Source organism: Nelumbo nucifera, chromosome 1, assembly GCF_055504915.1.
Source record: "Nelumbo nucifera cultivar China Antique chromosome 1, China Antique-T2T, whole genome shotgun sequence".
Lineage (NCBI taxonomy): Eukaryota > Viridiplantae > Streptophyta > Magnoliopsida > Proteales > Nelumbonaceae > Nelumbo > Nelumbo nucifera.
Genome location: NC_142649.1, coordinates 101,091,551 through 101,109,723, shown reverse-complemented (window position 1 = coordinate 101,109,723; position 18,173 = coordinate 101,091,551). Strand labels below are relative to the sequence as shown.

Genomic DNA, 18,173 nt, shown 5'->3' with positions numbered 1-18,173 from the left:
ATCTTCAATCACCTATCATTAGTTTTTCCATCTAACTCCACTTTCCTTCTACTAACAAGCTAACTCTAAATTGTGCTAGCTTTTTTTTCTTTTAGGTTTCCCCACCCAATTCTTCGACACCTACTTTCTTCCTTATTTCCCTTCCATTTCCTGATGCGCACATCTACCACCGCTATTCTATGTTGTGTTACTAAGCTTTCCCCTAGAATAACTTTAGATTCCTTATACACCATTCATTTTGTTCTCCTGGTAACGAAAAATCTATTTTACATATGTTTGGTCCACTTTTAAATGTTATTCAGTGTTCATCCTTCTTTTTAAAATATGTTTACTATTGCCATATCATACTATTACAAATTTAAAAATTGTATCTCATGTTTCATTCCTCTATCCAAGCACAAATCCTTTGTGCACCGTATTATATCCTACACTTCTTTTCCCGACAATCCCATTTAGGTCTCCTCCTATAAGAATCTTCTCTTCATTTGAAATTTCTTGAATTAATCCTTCTAATTTCCCCAAAATACTCTTAATCTTCTAAACCCACTTGTGGTGCATAATGTAACAATGTCTATTGTAATATAATAAACTCATAAAAATATAAATACAGTACCTTTTATAAAAACAAGCCATCACTATAGGTTCCTACCTAGGCATTGCCCTGACAACTAGGATTAGTCTCTGCAAGGCTAAAGATAGTACATAAAAATGAAGTTATATATCTAAAAACAAAGTAAACAAGGTAAAGCTCTAAGCACAACAATAGACTTGTGCCTTTCCATAGTAAGTGACCATGATTAAGGTAAAACTCAAGCACCTTGTCACATCTTGCTTGAGCAAAGGATAAAAGGAACTTGTAGCTAAAGGTTTATTGGCAATGGAGGAAGGTTCTAGTCAAGGATAGTGTTTTAAAAGCGCAAGGTGCAAAAATGGTGCAAGGGCCAATTTGCACCCGAGGCGCAAGGCGCAAGGCGAGGCACACACCTTTTTGAAGCAAGGCGCAAAACTACAAAAATTTGCTAAAAATAAAAAAAAAGGCCAAAATTTTTCAAAAAATGCAAAAAATAAAAAAAAAATATATTAAGCATAATATTAATAAGAAATCTAAACTTAAATTTTAAAATTAATGGTTTACAAACCTATTGTCTAAAATTAAAATACATAAACATGACATGTAAAGCATATTTAAATGAAAATTTAAAAATAAAACCACATATTAAACATTTTCTAGCATGTAAAGCCCATAATCTCTTTTTTTCCTCAATTGCATTACTTAAAGTAGCTAATGTGATATAAAACATATTATATTCTTAATTCTACGAGTCGCCTTTGTGCCACGCCCCTCGAGGCAAGCCCAAACAAGTCCATGTAAAACATATTACATTCTTGTTTGGGCTTGCGTCAAGGGGTGTGATTGAGGTTCAAGGGCGAAGCCCTCGGCCCAACCACTAGATTCAGAAAAGCGTACAATTTTCAAAAGGAACATATTTGGGCCAATGCGTATTAGGCTGGGTGAGGCGCCTATCCTAAAATGTGCCCTGCCTATGCGCTTCAGTGCACCTTTTAAATCACTGGTCAAGGCCAAAGTTTTTGGAGCCTTCTAGAGTGTTCTTCAATAGTCTAGAGTTCTCTAGAACTTTCTAGTCTTGTGGAGTAACATGGAGGGTTCTATGGCCTAGACCTAGAGATATCTAGAAGTATCTAGGCATGCTCTAGAGAATTCTATAAATAGGGACCCCTCCCTCGTTTGTAGCCATCCAAAGAGTGATCCAAAAGTCGTATGCCTTTGTAAAGCTTTGTGAGTGTAATACAAAGTTTATTTCCAACATCCCTTGTCCTGAATGTTAGTGTTCCTTAGTGTTCTCTTAACATTTGATCTCACCAAGAAAAGTAATCTTAAGTGGTTGTAATTCCGACTTGCTTGTGGGGACAAGTAACTTCCACATGACTTAGGTGAGGCAAGGTCAGGTTGTGACAACCACCTCTAAATCTCTTCTTTTCTCAAAAAATAACATATATTGTGAGACCATTTTGGAAAACACTCATGTTTTCTTAGAAAGAGCTTTTCCATATGACAAGATGTGAAACATGACTATTCGTTTTAATGCAAGATCAGCTATGTAATTTGACTTGTGCTCCTAAGGCATAAACTTAAGTTTTGATACATGTTCCCTGGATAACTAAGGCACCATAAAAGTTAGAGGGTCACCGAGGGATAGTGGGATCTACTAAACTCACCAATTCTGCTTATGGGTAAGGAACATTCATCCAAACAAGACTCTCTTTCTTTCAACATCTCTATATTGTTCCAATTTTACCGAATGTCTCCGAAGAGACATCCAATAAAATTTATAAATCAACTATGATTAAGTATTTTATGAAAAAATAAGCAATTGGAGATCTCTTACATTAGAAGTAGAACATTTTCTAATCAAAAATGAAAAATTTTTCCTATGCATCTAGAAGGAAGAACTTGTTTACTAGAGGCTGACTTTATTTCAAAGCCTAGCCGACTCCCTAGCAAATGACAAGCCTTGGGAAGCTAACTGTTTTGTGGGACACCTATACCATCTTGGCCCCCATTTCTTTGTCATATATGTATCCATATTGGGGATGATGACAGATAAATAATAGAAAGGAAAAAGGAGAAGATAAAAGGAAGTCCTCGTAATTAATGCTCCTAACAACACTGGATTTGGCTAAAGAATTCATCAAGCCTTTTCCCAAGCATGAAGCCAAGAGAACGAGATGTTCAACCTAGAAGCTGTAGTAAAGATCAACTTAATCAATCACCAAGTGGCATACTTCCTCCTCTTGGTTAGCCGAAAGATGGTACTCAAATGCTCAAACTATGATATGCTATTAATACAAGAAATACAAAGACAAGGAAGATTGAAGCCAACAAAAAGAAAATTGCTTTAGACCTATTAGGCTCCCCAATTTCTCTTTGTACAAAGAATTTTGTATATGACTTGCCTACTTTTACCAAACTCCCCAAATAATGCAAGGTCCTTGACTATCAAAAGAAAGCCCATGTAAGTAAACTTAATCCAAGCACAAGGGGAGGTATCAATAGCAACGTAACCGCTCAACACCAATACATAGAAACTCATGGGAATTAGTGCTACTGGGGATGAGGGGAATACTGAAACCTGTAGGTCTATTTTAAAACTAGAGAAATTGGAATCAGCTATTGTTATTTAAAAGAAGAGGAAAAAGGAGTAAATGTGGTCATAGAAGTAAAGAAAATGTGACAAGATGAAGGAAAAGGTATATGGGGGGAGAGCAACTGCTTGATCATCTGCATCTATTTAAGTACTTTGTTTGGACCATTTGTTTTGGAGGGAGGAGTTTCCAGATTTTGAAAGTGTCATTGCTAATGCTGATACATGTTATTGGCACGAATTCTAGCAGCATCAAGTTGGACTTTCAGGGGTTTCTTTTGGGTTTCTTCTATTGGGAATTCTTCTTGGTCAAGATAGTGAAGTGTTGAAACACTTTTTTTATTTTATATAAAACATAGGTGCATTCTAATATCTAAGGGGAGAATGGGGCTAAGGGATTTTCTTAATTTCCCTTGAATCCTTATCCTACTGTATACATTTGTATCTTCTTTGATGCAGGAGCTGATGAATCAAAATTGGAAATTTTGAATTTCTGTGTTTTTGGAGAATAGGGGTATTTTTGTCATTTTGATTATTGTATGTAGGGTGGTCCAGCCTATTGGTTTGATTTGTCGGTCATAGTTTAGTCATGTTTAAATTTTCAGTCATTGGTGAAGTAGTTTAAGAATTACTTAGTTTTCATAACTTGGTGTGGTAGAATGGTAATTTGAGTTCAATCCAATTGCAAACAAGTTCAGATCACTATAAGCAGATCACACCCAAATAAGAATTCAGACAAACAGATGCCATTTGCAACCCCAGAAAGAAAAATATGAACACATAAATTTACAAGTTACCCAAATATCCTGCATGGTAAAAATTATGCATAAAATGGCAACTGCAAACCAAGAAAATTTACACAGCTCATTAACAGAAACATCTACAGAGGAAATCTATGCATAATAAGAAATCCATTAATTAAAAGTTTTACAGAAAATGCAGACTTGACTTGACTCGACTTCCAGATCTTATTATGCTTTATTATCTGTATGTTATTAATTTGAATGGTACAAGGACAAGGTTACTAGGGGTCCACATTTGTTTCTAACTTGACTTCCAGATTCTAAAGCTTTAGGGATAAACCTAGGAATTACATTTTTCACTATATCATCTCGTGGGTATTCAAGTTTAGTTATATTCATGGCAATGGTTTAGATTAATTAAGAACTTTTCTTCCCCTATTCCACAGTGATGCTCAAATACATGCATGGACCTAATGTTTTCCTTCTTACATGCTAGTTCTGGCAAAGGGAGGCAGCAAACTTGAGGCAGCAGTTGCACAAGTTGCAAGAAAATCACCGGTACCATCTTCTCAGACTTTGAATTGACTGGATTTAACCATACAAAAAGCATGCCTAAAATGTTAGTCTATGAATGCAAGATCTAGAAGTAAGTTTTTGTTTACAATGTGTCTTCGTAATCCAATGAGAACATTGGCCTAAGCTATATTGTGGCCCCTCAAAAATAAGAACATATTGTAGTTAACAGGAATATAAATAACGGTAAGAAAACAGTAAAAAATCATTGGAAAGTTATAAGAACCCCATGGACATTAAAAAAAGGAGAAAATGAACATGAAAATGCAGTAATATTTTTGAAAATGAAAAAAAAAAACAAACAAGAAAGTAAAACTCATTTTACTACTATAAGCAAATCCTTTGGAAGATCCCTTGGTCAGACATTTGAATAGGAACTAGGGATAAGTAGTATTAGGGGGTAGGTGATGGTGATCATGCAAGCCTGGGATATTGCAGGTAGGCAGTTGCTGGTTTCTCTCAGCCCACCAACTGTATTTTCATGTATTCCTTCTTTCAATCCCATATTAAATAAAATTGCACTGACTTGTTTCCAATCAAAAACAAAAGTTGGGATTGACTTCACCTTACGGTGAAGCACACCAGTCGATGTCAAAAAACAATCTATACAAAGGATCAGGGCACAATCTATAGAAATTGCCACATTAGGAAATCAAACCCCAGAATAACTTAGCTCTAATTGCAACTTGTTTGGATAACCCATCTGCTAAACTTGTATATTCATCTTCCAAATGTTTAATTCCCCTTATGAAGTGCCTATATCCAGGAAGCAGTGCAATTGTCTCTTAGCCAATCCAGTACCTTATCCAGTATCAATCCTTGCAATACCAAGAGTACTTCTGCCCTAGTAAAATCACCAATACCAATATGTCCAGAAAACAAAGCAATTATATTCCTTTCACTGTTTCAAAAAGCTCCCCCTATGACTGAATTGCATGGCTTCCCCAAGTTGCAATTGTCAAGGTTTGAAAAATAAAATTAGGGATTGGCAGATGCCAAAGGGAATTAGAAATATTCCTTGCCAAAGAAATTGCTGCATCACATGCTGCCAAGTACTGATCATGTCATCTACAGAAAAAAGAGCGAAAAAAAAAATTATAGCCTTCACTTAATGTGAAACCTTTATGACATTGTTTTCAATTACATCTCCCTTACTTGAGTCTTTTCTTTAAGGTTTCTAGTATCTTCCCTATTTTGGATGGAGGGAAAACAAAAGAGGTATCAAATAACCTAGAGATGCCAAATAGGTGGTCTCCAGGTGGCAGTGAACAAATAATGCATGAGGTGTCCCAATATGGTCACAAAGTGCATGGGACAGAAACAACTGGTTTCATCATGATCCCTACATGGGCAGAAGGATAGAAGTCAGATGTTCCTTGTAAGCTGCAATAACTCACAAATGTTAACTCTCTGATGACATACAACAAAAGGCTCCAATTTTATGAAGGGTGGACCGTGGACCCAAATCCAAGAAAAGTCACTCCTTTCCCTTTATGATTCATAATGAAATATTCTCTATCAACCAAAGGAAAAAAAAAAAAAAACATGTTTTGCACATTGTAACAAAAAAGGAATGTTTGAACATTTTCAAAACAGAAATAGTCACTGCTGAGGCTACTAGGTTGCAGGTGAACCAATCCAATTGTTTGCGATGACCACTCAAGCTGCCCAAAGAAAAAATGAAAAACAAACTAAATCGAATTAAAAAATAGTAAAAAATCATAAGTCACGTTTTAAATCTATTTCATGTCAGTACAATTGTAAAGCAATAAATGTGGCACCTATAAATACAGTTATTGATGAAATCTTTAACCAAATAAATAGTTTGGGATTCAAAACCCAATTTTGGGATTGGTTTGTGAATCAACCAACCCATCAACTCCACTCCTGGTCCCAGAACACCGATTCCCAATTATTATCTACCAAAGATATGTTTTTAACCTGTTAGGAAACCTTAACGGATACACTGAAAGACTATAATTGTTGAAGAATCCACCTATTTCTCATAAATAAGCTCAAATCAAATCTGCCTTAACCCAAACTACTTGTATCTGGATTACAATAAATATAGTATATTTTCATGTAAATTATTTATAAATATATAACCAAAGATGTAGATGGTGTCTGTCTATATAAACCAAAGGTGTACATCAAGATGGTGTTTCCTACAACTCCACTATCTTACATGCAGGCAACTGATGGGAGAACAACTTTCTGGTTTGACTGTGAAAGATCTACAACATCTAGAGAACCAACTGGAAATGAGTTTGCGTGGTGTCCGTATGAGAAAGGTCAACAAATGCTAGTCTTCAATGCTTACTCAATAATCTTGCAATATTATCATATAAGAATTTAAATGGATTTTGCCTTCTACAGGACCAACTTTTAACTGATGAAATACAAGAACTGAACCGAAAGGTCTTCCCAGAAACAATAACCACCACATATCCCTTTTATTTGGCTTAACATTGGTTTCACTTGTAGGCTGTAGCTAACTTTATTGAGTTCATTGCAGGGAAACCTCATTCATCAAGAAAACATGGAACTTTACAAGAAGGTAAACCTCATTCGTCAAGAAAACATGGAATTGTATAAGAAGGTACTTGTTTCGATAATGAATAAAAACTACAAAAAAAAAAACTTATGAAACGTATATATCAAACTTATCCATTCGTTGGTATTTACAATCATCAAGTCCATGATAGAAAGAAAAGTTAACTAGATGAACCTGAGAATTAAGTTTCGGGTATCAGGTTTATGGAACACGGGATATCAATGGAGCAGACAAAAACACCATTATTCCAAGTGGTTTTAGAATTGGAGAGGACTTACATGTGCCCATCCATCTCCAGCTAAGCCAGCCACAGCAACAAAATTACGGCACACCAGCAAGTCCTACAAAGTTGGGGTAAAGTCTTCTCTTTGTTACTTTTGCAATAACTTCTCATTTTTATCTTGATCCCAATTACATTTCTCAAATATTGCAGCAGCTTACAACTGCAATAGGGAAGCAGAATGGTGAACTGTGGATGAATATTACAGGAATCTCCATCAACAGCATGCCCCATAGCTATGAAGTCATGCTTCTTCCAAAGAAATGTGGTATATGAGCAAGAAAGTTTATATTTCCATGGAAAGCATTAGAGTTCTGTGAAACTTGACCAGCAAGCAATCTATGTAAACTTCCATAACAATAAAAGTTCTTTGTGTGCTTGGTGTTCTCAGTTATCACTAACGTCTACTTGCATTTGGTATTAAGCGGTTTGAAACATGAACTGAACCATATAATGGTCACATGAACAACATTAACTAAAAATCTAGTAGAAACATAACCAACGGTGAAGCATCTGACACAGGAAAATCTTCACGTGTTAATCAAAACAAGTGAAGAAAGACAATACATCCACAATAAGATACTATATCAGAAACGACTTTGCAAGTAATCAATTGACAGGAAACTTTACCCAATGTTGGTTCTGGCCATCTGGGTTGAGGGCTGAACTGGACATGGACCTACCTTTTGCATTTTTTTTGCATAAAGTGACCACTCTCAGACTCAAACCCGCATTCTCGCCCTTGTCAGCCTTAACCTTTGTACCAAGCTATCGCCCCTAGAAGTCATCAATTGATACTAGCTAAAAATATGAAAAGATTTAGTTGTAGGGGCGATTACTTGGTTAATGGTAACACCTCAGGCCAGCAAGCGTGAGAATCTGGGTTCAAGTTTGAGAGCAACCACTTTGTGCAAAAAATGCCATGGTTAGGACCATATTCAGTCTACCCCTCCCAACACCCCAGATAGCTGGAACCAACATGGTGTAATGGCCTTTTATTTAGTTTTGAGTTTGTCTCAACTAAACACATTACGAACTTCAGAGGATTCTGATATGCAAAGTGCATCTCAAAGGAGTTACAGGTAAATAGATTAGAGGGAAAGCACAATATCTACTTTACTAGTTAGTATCCAGCTTAATTGATTATCCATCCATGCTGTAATATAACATCTTGGCATGTGCAGTCATGTAAACTGTGACCTTTCACAGAGAAACTGCATTTTTATTATAAATAAATGGAAGGAAATTTCTCCTAAAAAGAAACAAAAACTATTCTAAAAGCAGCAATTTCTCCATTTTAATGGAGAAAGTTAACATAGGTCTCTTATCTTATGTGGGTAATACTTGAATAGATTTCAGAGGTGAAGATTACCATGCTTTATGGTAAATTTTTATAATGCAGATTCATACGAGTAAACAATGAAACTTTCAATAGCCTTTCAAAATGCCAAGATAATTGATTAATTAGCATACTTCCCCAAATTGGAAATCATGCATATACATTTCCAGATGTTAACATAAATGGAAGAATTGACTTAGTAAAAGTGCCAAGAGCTCAGAGCAATTGGTACATAACATTTACCATCAAACCAGGAAGTTGATCAATGAAATTACAAAATCTGACTGCATAGTCAACATTTCAAGTGCTAAAAGGGGTAATCATAACTAACTAATGTTTCTTATAATACAATAACAAAAATTATACTATACACTTAAAAAAGGCCAATTGCGGGAGAAATGCACCAAATGCTAGACAACTTAATGAAAAATCTGTTGTCTGAGCAGGCTTAAGGGCATTTCATGATGTGATGGTAAAACTCAGGCTGACAAGAATAAATGCTAGCATTTCAACTATGGAACAGCCACTTTGTGAAAAAAAAAATGCTATCATTTAGGTTCATATCCAGCCCAGCCCTCCTAAGACTCCAGATAGCTAGGGCTGGCATGGGTAATGGACTTTTTTTTTGAGTGTGAACAGGCATAACAATGAGGAACAAACATTTAGACAATTCAACCTAGAAAATCTCCAAAATCCTATAGTGTTCCTTGGGGAAAAAAGTTCCTGTAGTGTTCCTTGGGGAAAAAAGTTCTTTAAATTATTAATGTACTTTTCATCACTGATCAAGAACAATAGAAATTATTAAATTATTAATGTACTTTTCATCTCCAAAGATTTGTCAGTGTAAAGGCACCTGAGTTTAAATCATTGACACGATTCACATCATTGACTGTCAATGCACATGCAGTACAGGAAACAGCAGTTACTATTTTTCTGGTAATCTCAAGTAGTTTTCTACATTAATAGAGATCCTCCATGGCAGATATAAAAGAAGAAAAAAACAGTACCATATTCCAATCTAAAGAATTTACCCCAGAATCAGCTTATCTATATATGTCTTTGTTCAGTAATACCTTAGCAATACTACATTTAAATTTGTACCCAAGAGGAAAAAGGAAAGACGGAATGAAAAAAAGAAAGAAAATCCCGAATTAATTTTTCCCACCTACCCAGACATGTCATGAAAGATATCGATCAGAAAAATCTAAATTAGGATGTAAAATTCTAAAAGAAGAAGGCAATCTTTGGGTCAAATGCTCAGAAACATGTATAAAGATCAACTTTATTTGAAACCCTAGATGATATAAATGCTTTATGGGCCAGGAGGGGAATTATATATTATAAAACATATCAGGAGAAAGGTCTAGTTTGGTAAGTCAGCAAGGGTGACAATAAATTCTTGACTGAGCCACAAACACAACCATCGAAGAGAGGATCCAAAACAGGGACTGGTTAACTGAAAATCTAGAGTTTAAAGTAGCCAATTAAAAAACCCACATAAAAAAATGTCAAACCTAAATACGACAGCAATTGATACCAACATCCATTCTAAAAGAAATTATGGCCAGACCTATCCCAAAGGAAAACAAAGATGATTATACCGGGGTCACTAATGTCAGGAAAACGATGATTCCACCTGATGATGCGCGATCCGGTCTGTCCTAGCTGCCGGTTACCTCGCTTCTGACGAGATCGGAGGTGCCTGAAACAAGGAAGAAAATGGAGGCTTCCGGGGAGGAACCCGGTTGGAATACTCCGAAGCTCAAGTTAGTGTTCTTCAGAAGGCAAGGGAAATGAGGAATTCTAAGACCAGAAAACGCAAGAATCACATGTCATCTTCTTTGTGAGATGGGGGCCTTTTATAATCACCCTGTGTGCTCACTTCCATGCCTCTGCCAGTTCGGGCATCATTACCTCTGCCAGATCGAGTCACTTCCTTCTGTCAACTACTAGTTCGGGTGTCATAACCTCCACTGCCAGTTGCCAGGGCCGCCTCTATCCGTCTAGGATGGCGGTGGCAGGTGGCCGTTGGATGGCGGCTGTCATGTGTCAGTCCTCTGATCAGTCAGGTGCGCCGCCTCCGTGTACGGTCTCCTAGGCATCAGGTACGGTTGCTCAGTCAGGTGATTTGGAGCCGAAGTGGTCTTTTAATGTGAAGTCTCAAGTTCGGAAAGGAGTATGGCCCCGAACTGCCCCTAGGTCGGTAGTTCGGGTTTTCTGCCTTTGGTGCTCCTTGTAAGGCTCAGGACCTCGAAGGGAGAGCTCGGGACTCTTTAGTTCGGAGCTCGGTTTGTAGGTTCCTTCGAGGGAGCTCGGTTCTCTTTAGTTTGGAGCTTGGGTTGCAGGTTCCTTCGAGGGAGCTCGGCTCTTTAGTTCGGAGCTCGGGTTGTGGGCCTACTGCCGTGCCGAGCTGGCGTTTCTGCCAGGTCACTCTCGGTTGCTTCCACGTGTCGCATGGCCTAGGGGTCGGGTCAAATCTTCCTCCATCAATTGCCCCCCACTCCCCGTGCTCGGGGTCTTGACCCGACGCGGGGAGTTCACGGGATGACAGGTGGATTTGCCTCGGGACACTTTGGCTTTGATCAGGAACTTTTCTGGTCCGGTCTGCTTGTGTTCTCGGCTCAACCAGGGTTGGCTTGGCTCGACCAGGGGTCAGTCCCGAGCTGCATGTGGCTCACGCACGCCAACGATTTCAAATTTTTAAATTTTGGAATGTGCGCACCAAAGTGTCTTTTCGTCGGGGAGTGCGCAGCTGACTTTGCGGGGAGCCGTTGGATGGTTTCGATCTTGGCCGTTGATGCGTGGGTACAGTGGCTTTAAATAGTGGGGGGGACCCCCAGTCACTTCCCTCTGTTATCCTTCAGTGTTTGTTCCTTGAGCTCGCGTCCAAACTGGCCAGCTTGCGTCACTCGTCCGTAGTTCGGTAGCTTTTCCTGGTGAGTCCTCAGCCCTTTGTTTCGATGTCTAGTTCGGGTATTTACGTAGTCTCCTGGGGGGGTCCGATGCTGGTTCTACGAACCGAGCTGCTGCCCCGACAGCCTTAGTGAGTCCGAGGCGGGGCCCGAGGTAGAGCTCGAGGAAGAGCTCGAGTTCGAGCCCGTATACCGAGTCACATCGGGTAGTTTGGCATCCACCTCCCGCCGAGGTCGGGTGCCAGATAAGTTCAGACCTTCCACTATGATGCCTGAAAGGCTTTGGTCCCTTATTGTCCAGTACAACCTGCTTGGGGAGTATACTTCATACCTTCGGGCGACTTTCCTTGGGAACACGGTCCAAATGAGATCGTGATATTCCGGGAGCAGCTTGTTGTCGGGCTGCGCCTTCCCTTTCATCCTCTTATCGTCGAAATCATGAACCACTTCGGCGTTACTATAGGTCAGCTCCACCCGAACTCTGTTCGTAACCTTGTTGGGACTATCTCCCTGTGTTGCGAGCACTGCCTTCCTTTAGACCTGGAAGTCTTTTCAGCTATCCTCATGCTCAAAAAATAGGCGGGTCCCCTGCCCGGGCGTAGGAGAGCGTACTACTTGTCACCTCGCCCGAGCTTCAAGCTTTTACACGACCTTCCAAACAAGGTCCCGGCATGGAAGCGGGACTACTTCGTGGTTCGAAGTGCTACCAGGTGGCCGTTTCCTACTGAGTGGGATTTGGCCGCTCCTGACCCCGGTGTCATATTAGATGAAGACACGGTGAAGGGCCTCTAGGACTGGAACCGGCAAGGACTCAAATGCGAAGTCTATCTGACGGAGGATAAACTCATTCAGGCCGGTCTGAGTTCGGGTAGGTTTCTTGCTCAGATAAAGATACTGTTGTTTGTGCTTTTATTCCCGTCTTTTGACGCCGAGCTCCTTTTTGCAGGTGTTATGGAGGCAGACAAGACTCGAGGTGCGAACTTGTTAGATGGCATGAAGCGGAAGAAGCGAGCTGCTAAGCGAGTTCGCGCTGATCCTTCCCGGGTGGCGGAGCCCGAGGTATTGAGGACGGAGCCTCCTGGGGAGCCCGAGGTGCCCCCTTCAGTTCAGGAGGCGGCAGGGGCTCCCTATGCTGACTCTGCCTATACCCGGGCTGCACCTTCGGGCTTGGGAAGCCACGGTGGGATTGGGAGCATGCTGACGCCGGGCTACGCTCTCCGAAAAAGCAAGGCCGCCACTTGTCCTGAAGAGGTCGCGCAGTGGGCCGATCTCCCTACCAATCTCATAGGTGCTCGGGCTGCAACTCACGCCATTGTGGTAAGTCGGAGTGGGTTTTTTTTTTTTTTTGCCGAGCTGATTTGTCCTCGTTCTGGCAGGTGAACTCCTCTATCCACGCCTTGGCGATCCAGGTGGAGAGACGCTTGAGACGGGCAGAAGCGCCGAGGCTGAGCTATCGAGGTCTCAGAGAGATAAAGAGGCCTTAGGAATGGTGGTGAGACGTATGGCCGATCTGAAGTTGGACCTGGAGCACCTGGTCGAGTACCTTCAAGAAGACATTAGGGAGAAGACGCAGATCTTTTCTCAAGCTGTTGAGGAGGCGAAGGCGAAAGCCGTTGAGGATTATATCGCCTCGCCACGCTTTGACGACACGATGGTGGGCTCGTATAGACGGGGTTTCAAGTTGAGCCGATGGATGATAAGGAACACGTACCCCGACCTTGATATCAGTGCCATAACCACCTCGCGCATCACTGAGGAGATGGCTGCCGCAGCTGATGACGATGCGGATTCCGAAGACGAAGTCCCTTCTGAAGGCGAGGAAGATTGACCTCTGGGCTTGTGAGCTCGTTCGTGTTTTTTGTTTGTTTTTTTTTTTCCTTTTAAACACTGTAAAGCAAACATTTAGCAATGAAGTACTTTTTCTGTTCAAAAGTTGTGCAAATATCCTCTTCTTGCCGAAGTGAGTATATACCCGAGCTGCTAGACTTAAGCCCCGAGGCAAGTTAACATAGTAAGGCTATGTGCCCGATCTGTTCTCCGCCCGGGCTATGTACTTCGGGTTCCATACTTGTGCAGATTGCTTTCGTTGATGAGGTGCCGAGGTCATCTTTAGCTCGGTATTCCGCCCCTTTCGGTGCCGAGGTCCTTGTTAGCTCGGCATTCTGGGCTTTATGCTCTGGTAGTTGCTCAGGGCCTGCTTAGTTTGATGATTTATAGGTAAAATCGTCTTAAGTTGACGATGTTCCATGCCCGGGGTATCTGTTTACCCTCCAGGGTCTCAAGCTCGTATGCTCCCCCGAGTACTCTCTTTACTTGGTAGGGTCTTTCCCAGTTCGGCCCGAGTTTGCCAACGCCGGGCTCAGGTACCATGATTTTGCGGAGGACCAGGTCGCCAACGCGAAAGTTTCGTTTCTTAACTCTGGCGTTGTAGTACCGAGCTACCCTTTGCTGGTATGCTGCGGTTCTAATGTATCCGAGGTCCCTCACCTCGTCAAGTAGGTTGAGGTTGGTACGTAGCTCGTCGTTATTAGTATTGTCGTTGTATGCTTCCAACCGAAGTGAGGGGATTTCGATTTCAGCTGGGATGACTGCCTCCGTGTCGTAGGTGAGGTTGAAGGGAGTTTCTCCAGTGGCAGTCTTCTCTGTAGTTCAGTATGCCCATAGGACACTAGGCAGCTTGTCTGCCCATAACCCTTTAGCTCGGTCTAGCCTGGCTTTTAGTCCGCGGAGGATAGCTCTGTTTGTGACTTTTGCCTGACCGTTTGCTTGTGGGTGCGCAACCGACGTGAAGTTTTGCCGGATCCCGATGCCTTGGCACCACTCTTGGAATTTGATGTCTTCGAACTGCTTTCCATTATCGGAGATCAACACCCGAGGTAGCCCGAAGCGGCACACTATGTTCTTCCAGAAGAAGTTCTGAACGTTTCGAGCTATGATGGTTACGAGAGTCTCAGCTTCAACCCACTTGGTGAAGTAGTCTACTGCCACTACTAGGAACTTTCTTCCTCCTGTTGTTGGCAGGAATGGCCCGAGTAGGTCGATACCCCATTGTGCGAAGGGCCATGGGTTGGTGAGGTACTTGAGGTCGGCGGCAGGCTGATGGTGAATATTGGCATGCTTCTAGCACTTCTCGCACTTCCTGATTAGCCCGACGGCGTCTGCTTTCATTGTTGGCCAATAGTACCCCTATCGTAGTGCCTTCTGAGCGACGGCCCTGCCCCCCAAGTGTCCGCCACATAGGCCTTCATGAATGTCGCGGAGTACGAGCTCAGCTTCGGGAGGTCGCAAGCAGCGCAGGTAGGGGAGCGTGTAGGATCTTCGGTACAGCTATCCGTCTATCATGACGTACTTGGCTGCCTGACGCTCTACCCTCCTGGTGGCGTTGCGTTCCGCGGGGAGGGTTCCATGTAGCAGGAAGCTCGCGAGTGGATCAATCCAGCTCGGTTCTGCTTGGGCAACAGGAGCGACCTCCTCTACCCCACGGAGAATGCTAGGCCGTGGTAACTCCTCTATGTACACAGTTCTCATGGTGTTGTCACTAGTGCTGGCTAGCCGGGACAGGGCGTCGGCCTCAATGTTCTCTGACCTTGGGATTTGCTTGATGAAGTGTGACTAGAAGCTAAGCAGTGCCTCTCTTACCTTTGCCAAGTAGGCGACCATAGCCGATTCGCGGGCTTCGTATTCCCCTGTAACTTGGTTGACCACGAGCTGGGAACCATTGCAGATAACTATGTGTTTTGCCTTCACCTCTTGTGCCAGAGCTAGCCCTGCTATCAACGCCTCGTATTCCGCCTCATTGTTGGATGTCGCGAACTCAAAGCGTAGTGCGTACTCCAGTTTCGTGCCACTCGGACCGCGGAGAACTACACCGGCTCCGTTACCTTGCTGGTTTGAGGAGCCATCTACGTGAAGGATCCAGGGCTCTTCATCCCAGTTCGCGCTTGAACTAACCAGGAGAGATACCGAACTGGGTGCGACCTCACAGGCCTAACCAGGAGAGATACCGAACTGGGTGCGACCTCACAGGCCTAACCAGGAGAGATACCGAACTGGGAGCCCTGTGCTCAACCAGGCCAAGGTCCTCGGAGCAGAACGTGCATTCTGCAACGAAATCCGCCAAGGCTTGGGCTTTGATGGCGGTCCGGGGCTTGTACTGGAGGTCGTACTCACTGAGTTCGATGGCCCACTTTGTCAATCGTCCAGAGACCTCGGGCCTGAGTAATACTTGCCTCAGGGGTTTGTCGGTGAGGACGGTGATGGTATGAGCTTGGAAATACGGGCGGAGTTTACGGGCCGCAATGACTAGAGCATAGGCCAGCTTTTCTATCTCTGGATATCTCGTTTCTGCTCCCTGCAATATCTTACTAACATAGTAGATGGGTCGTTGGACCCGATCTGCTTCCTTTATGAGTACCGAACTGACCACTTCGTCGTTTGTCGAAAGGTACAGCTCTAAAACATCGTCCTCTTCGGGCCGGGTCAACACCGGGATGCTGGCAAGGTATTTCTTGAGCTCGTCAAATGCGAGCTGGCAGTTCGGGTTCCACTCGAACCCTTTGCCTTTTATTGCCTTGAAGAAGGGCAGGCAACGGTCTGCTGACTTAGACATGAAGTGACTCAGAGCGGCTATCCTGCCGTTAGCCTCTGAACCTCTTTAACTTTTCGGGGTGGTCTCATATCTAGGATGGCCTTTATTTTGTCTGAGTTGGCCTCAATACCGCGCCGGTTGACGATGTACCCTAGGAACTTACCCGAGGTGACACCTAAGACACACTTGTTTGGGTTTAGTTTCATGCTAAATTGACGCAGAATTTGGAAGACAGAGTGTAAGTCTTGTATTAATTCACGCGAAAACTATGTCTTGACGACCATGTCGTCTACATAGCATTCTATCTTCGTGCTAATTAAGGGCTGAAACAACTTATTCACGAGTCTTTGGAAGGTCGCCCTAGCATTTTTCAGTCCGAAGGGCATGACCTTGTAGCAGTACAGGCCGAACTCGGTTATGAAGGTGGTTTTTTCCTCGTCAGACGGGTCCATCCTGATTTGGTTGTAGCCCGAGTAGGCATCCAGGAAGCTTAGCAACTCATGTCCCGAGGTCGCGTCCACTAGGCGGTCAATCCTGGGGAGGGGGAAGCAATCTTTTGGGCAAGCTCGGTTCAGGTCGGTGTAGTCGACGCACATGCGCCACTTGCCGTTTGCCTTTTTTACCAGAACTGGGTTGGCTACCCAGCTCAAGTAATGAACTTCCCTTATGAAGTCTGCTGCGAGGAGCTTCTCGACCTCCTCATCGACCGCCCTCTAGCGTTCTGGGGCTAAGTTGCATTTCTTCTGTCTAACAGGTCTGACTAAAGGGTCAGTACTGAACTTGTGAGTTATGAGCATAGGGTCTATGCCGGGCATTTCTGCCGCGGACCAAGCAAAAACATCTAAGTTACTGAGTAAGAAGCATACCAGTTCGGATCGCAGGGGTTCTTCAGGGGATGCTCCGACCTGAAGTAGTCTGACGGGGTCCTCTGCCGAGACAGAAATGGGAACAGTTTCCTCTATTGGTGCAACTCGTTCCTCCTTCTGTTCCGTAGGTCACTCCAGTTCGAGGTCGCTGGTTATCTTGGCCTTTCCCTTGAGGGCGGCAACGTAGCACTTGCGGGACTCGAGCTGGTCGCCCCGCACTACCCTGATGCCGAAGTCCGTTGGGAACTTCATGGCCAAATAGTAAGTGGACACCACAGCTTTTAAAGCGTGGGTGATCGGCCGACCTACTATGGCATTGTAGGGGGAGGGGGTCGCGACCACCAGAAAATCGTGACTGAGTCTTACCGTGCTAGGCCACGTGCCGACTTCCACAGGTACTGTGACCTTTCCCAGGGGTCTGACCTCTTCTCCACTGAAGCCGACCAACGGGGTGTTTGCGGGATTTAAGTCACTCTCTCGGAACTGGAGCTTGTCGAAGGCCGCTTTAAAGAGGATGTTTGCCGAACTGCCGGAGTCGATGAGTACCCGTCGAACTTCGATGTCGTTGATCTTCATCTTTATGACAAGTGCGTCGTCGTGGGGATAGTGGACCCCGCGCGCATCGTCTTCGGTGAAGAATATAGGGTCTTCCGTCCTAGGCCGCTTCGGGGGATTTTGTTCTTCTCTGGCGGCTTCCCGGGTTGACGCGCGAGCTGCTGCCGAGGTGCACCCTGCCACGATCGATCCTCCAACGATCACGTGGATTGTTCCCCAAACTGGTCTTTCCTCCGGGGGCTGCTTCTGTGGTTCCGCTGGCCGGCTGCTGGACTCGGGAGCGTCTTTGTTGTGCTCTCCCTGCCGACCCGGCTTATTACTATTATTATTATTATTGTGTTGTACAAAATTTCGTAGATATCCGTGACGGATAAGTTCCTCTATCTCGTCGCGGAGATTATTACAATGTTTGGTGCTATGACCGTGATCCCTATGGAAACTGCAATACAAGTTTTTATTCCTCTCGTTCGGGTTTCCCTTCAGACGAGGTGGCCACTTCACATATGAGGCGTCTTTGATCGTCATTAAGATCTCGGCCTGCTTCGCGTTCAAGGGTGTGTAGTCCGCCCGAGCTGCTAAGGGAGCTCGGAACGGCTGGC

At 43.3% G+C, this 18,173-nt stretch overlaps 1 protein-coding gene and 1 long non-coding RNA gene across 9 annotated transcripts in view; one reads left to right on the top strand and one right to left on the bottom strand.

The window, feature by feature from the left end:
* LOC104588459 (MADS-box transcription factor 23-like) overlaps positions 1-7,603 on the top strand; it is a 46,071-nt gene extending 38,468 nt beyond the window's left edge. For 3 of the 7 annotated variants that reach the window (XM_088890336.1, XM_088890333.1, XM_088890331.1), the window contains exons 4-9: positions 4,404-4,465; positions 6,636-6,771; positions 6,857-6,898; positions 6,996-7,079; positions 7,234-7,388; positions 7,468-7,599. In XM_088890336.1, the coding sequence (XP_088746462.1) occupies positions 4,404-4,465; positions 6,636-6,771; positions 6,857-6,898; positions 6,996-7,079; positions 7,234-7,388; positions 7,468-7,486 (498 nt within the window). In that variant the 3' untranslated portion in view covers positions 7,487-7,599. Of the gene's footprint in view, positions 1-4,403; positions 4,466-6,635; positions 6,772-6,856; positions 6,899-6,995; positions 7,080-7,233; positions 7,389-7,467 lie in introns of all 7 variants that reach the window. The other 4 variants (XM_088890339.1, XM_088890341.1, XM_019196149.2 and 1 more) reach the window with 4 other exon arrangements.
* LOC104588457 (uncharacterized) overlaps positions 5,947-18,173 on the bottom strand; it is a 47,768-nt gene continuing 35,541 nt past the window's right edge. The window contains exons 1-3 of one of the 2 annotated variants that reach the window (XR_016077675.1): positions 15,585-15,691; positions 7,313-15,543; positions 5,947-6,144 (exon numbers count right to left, since the gene is read on the bottom strand). This is a non-coding gene — a long non-coding RNA (uncharacterized LOC104588457). Of the gene's footprint in view, positions 6,145-7,312; positions 15,544-15,584; positions 15,692-18,173 lie in introns of those variants that run through there. The other variant, XR_016077676.1, reaches the window with a different exon arrangement.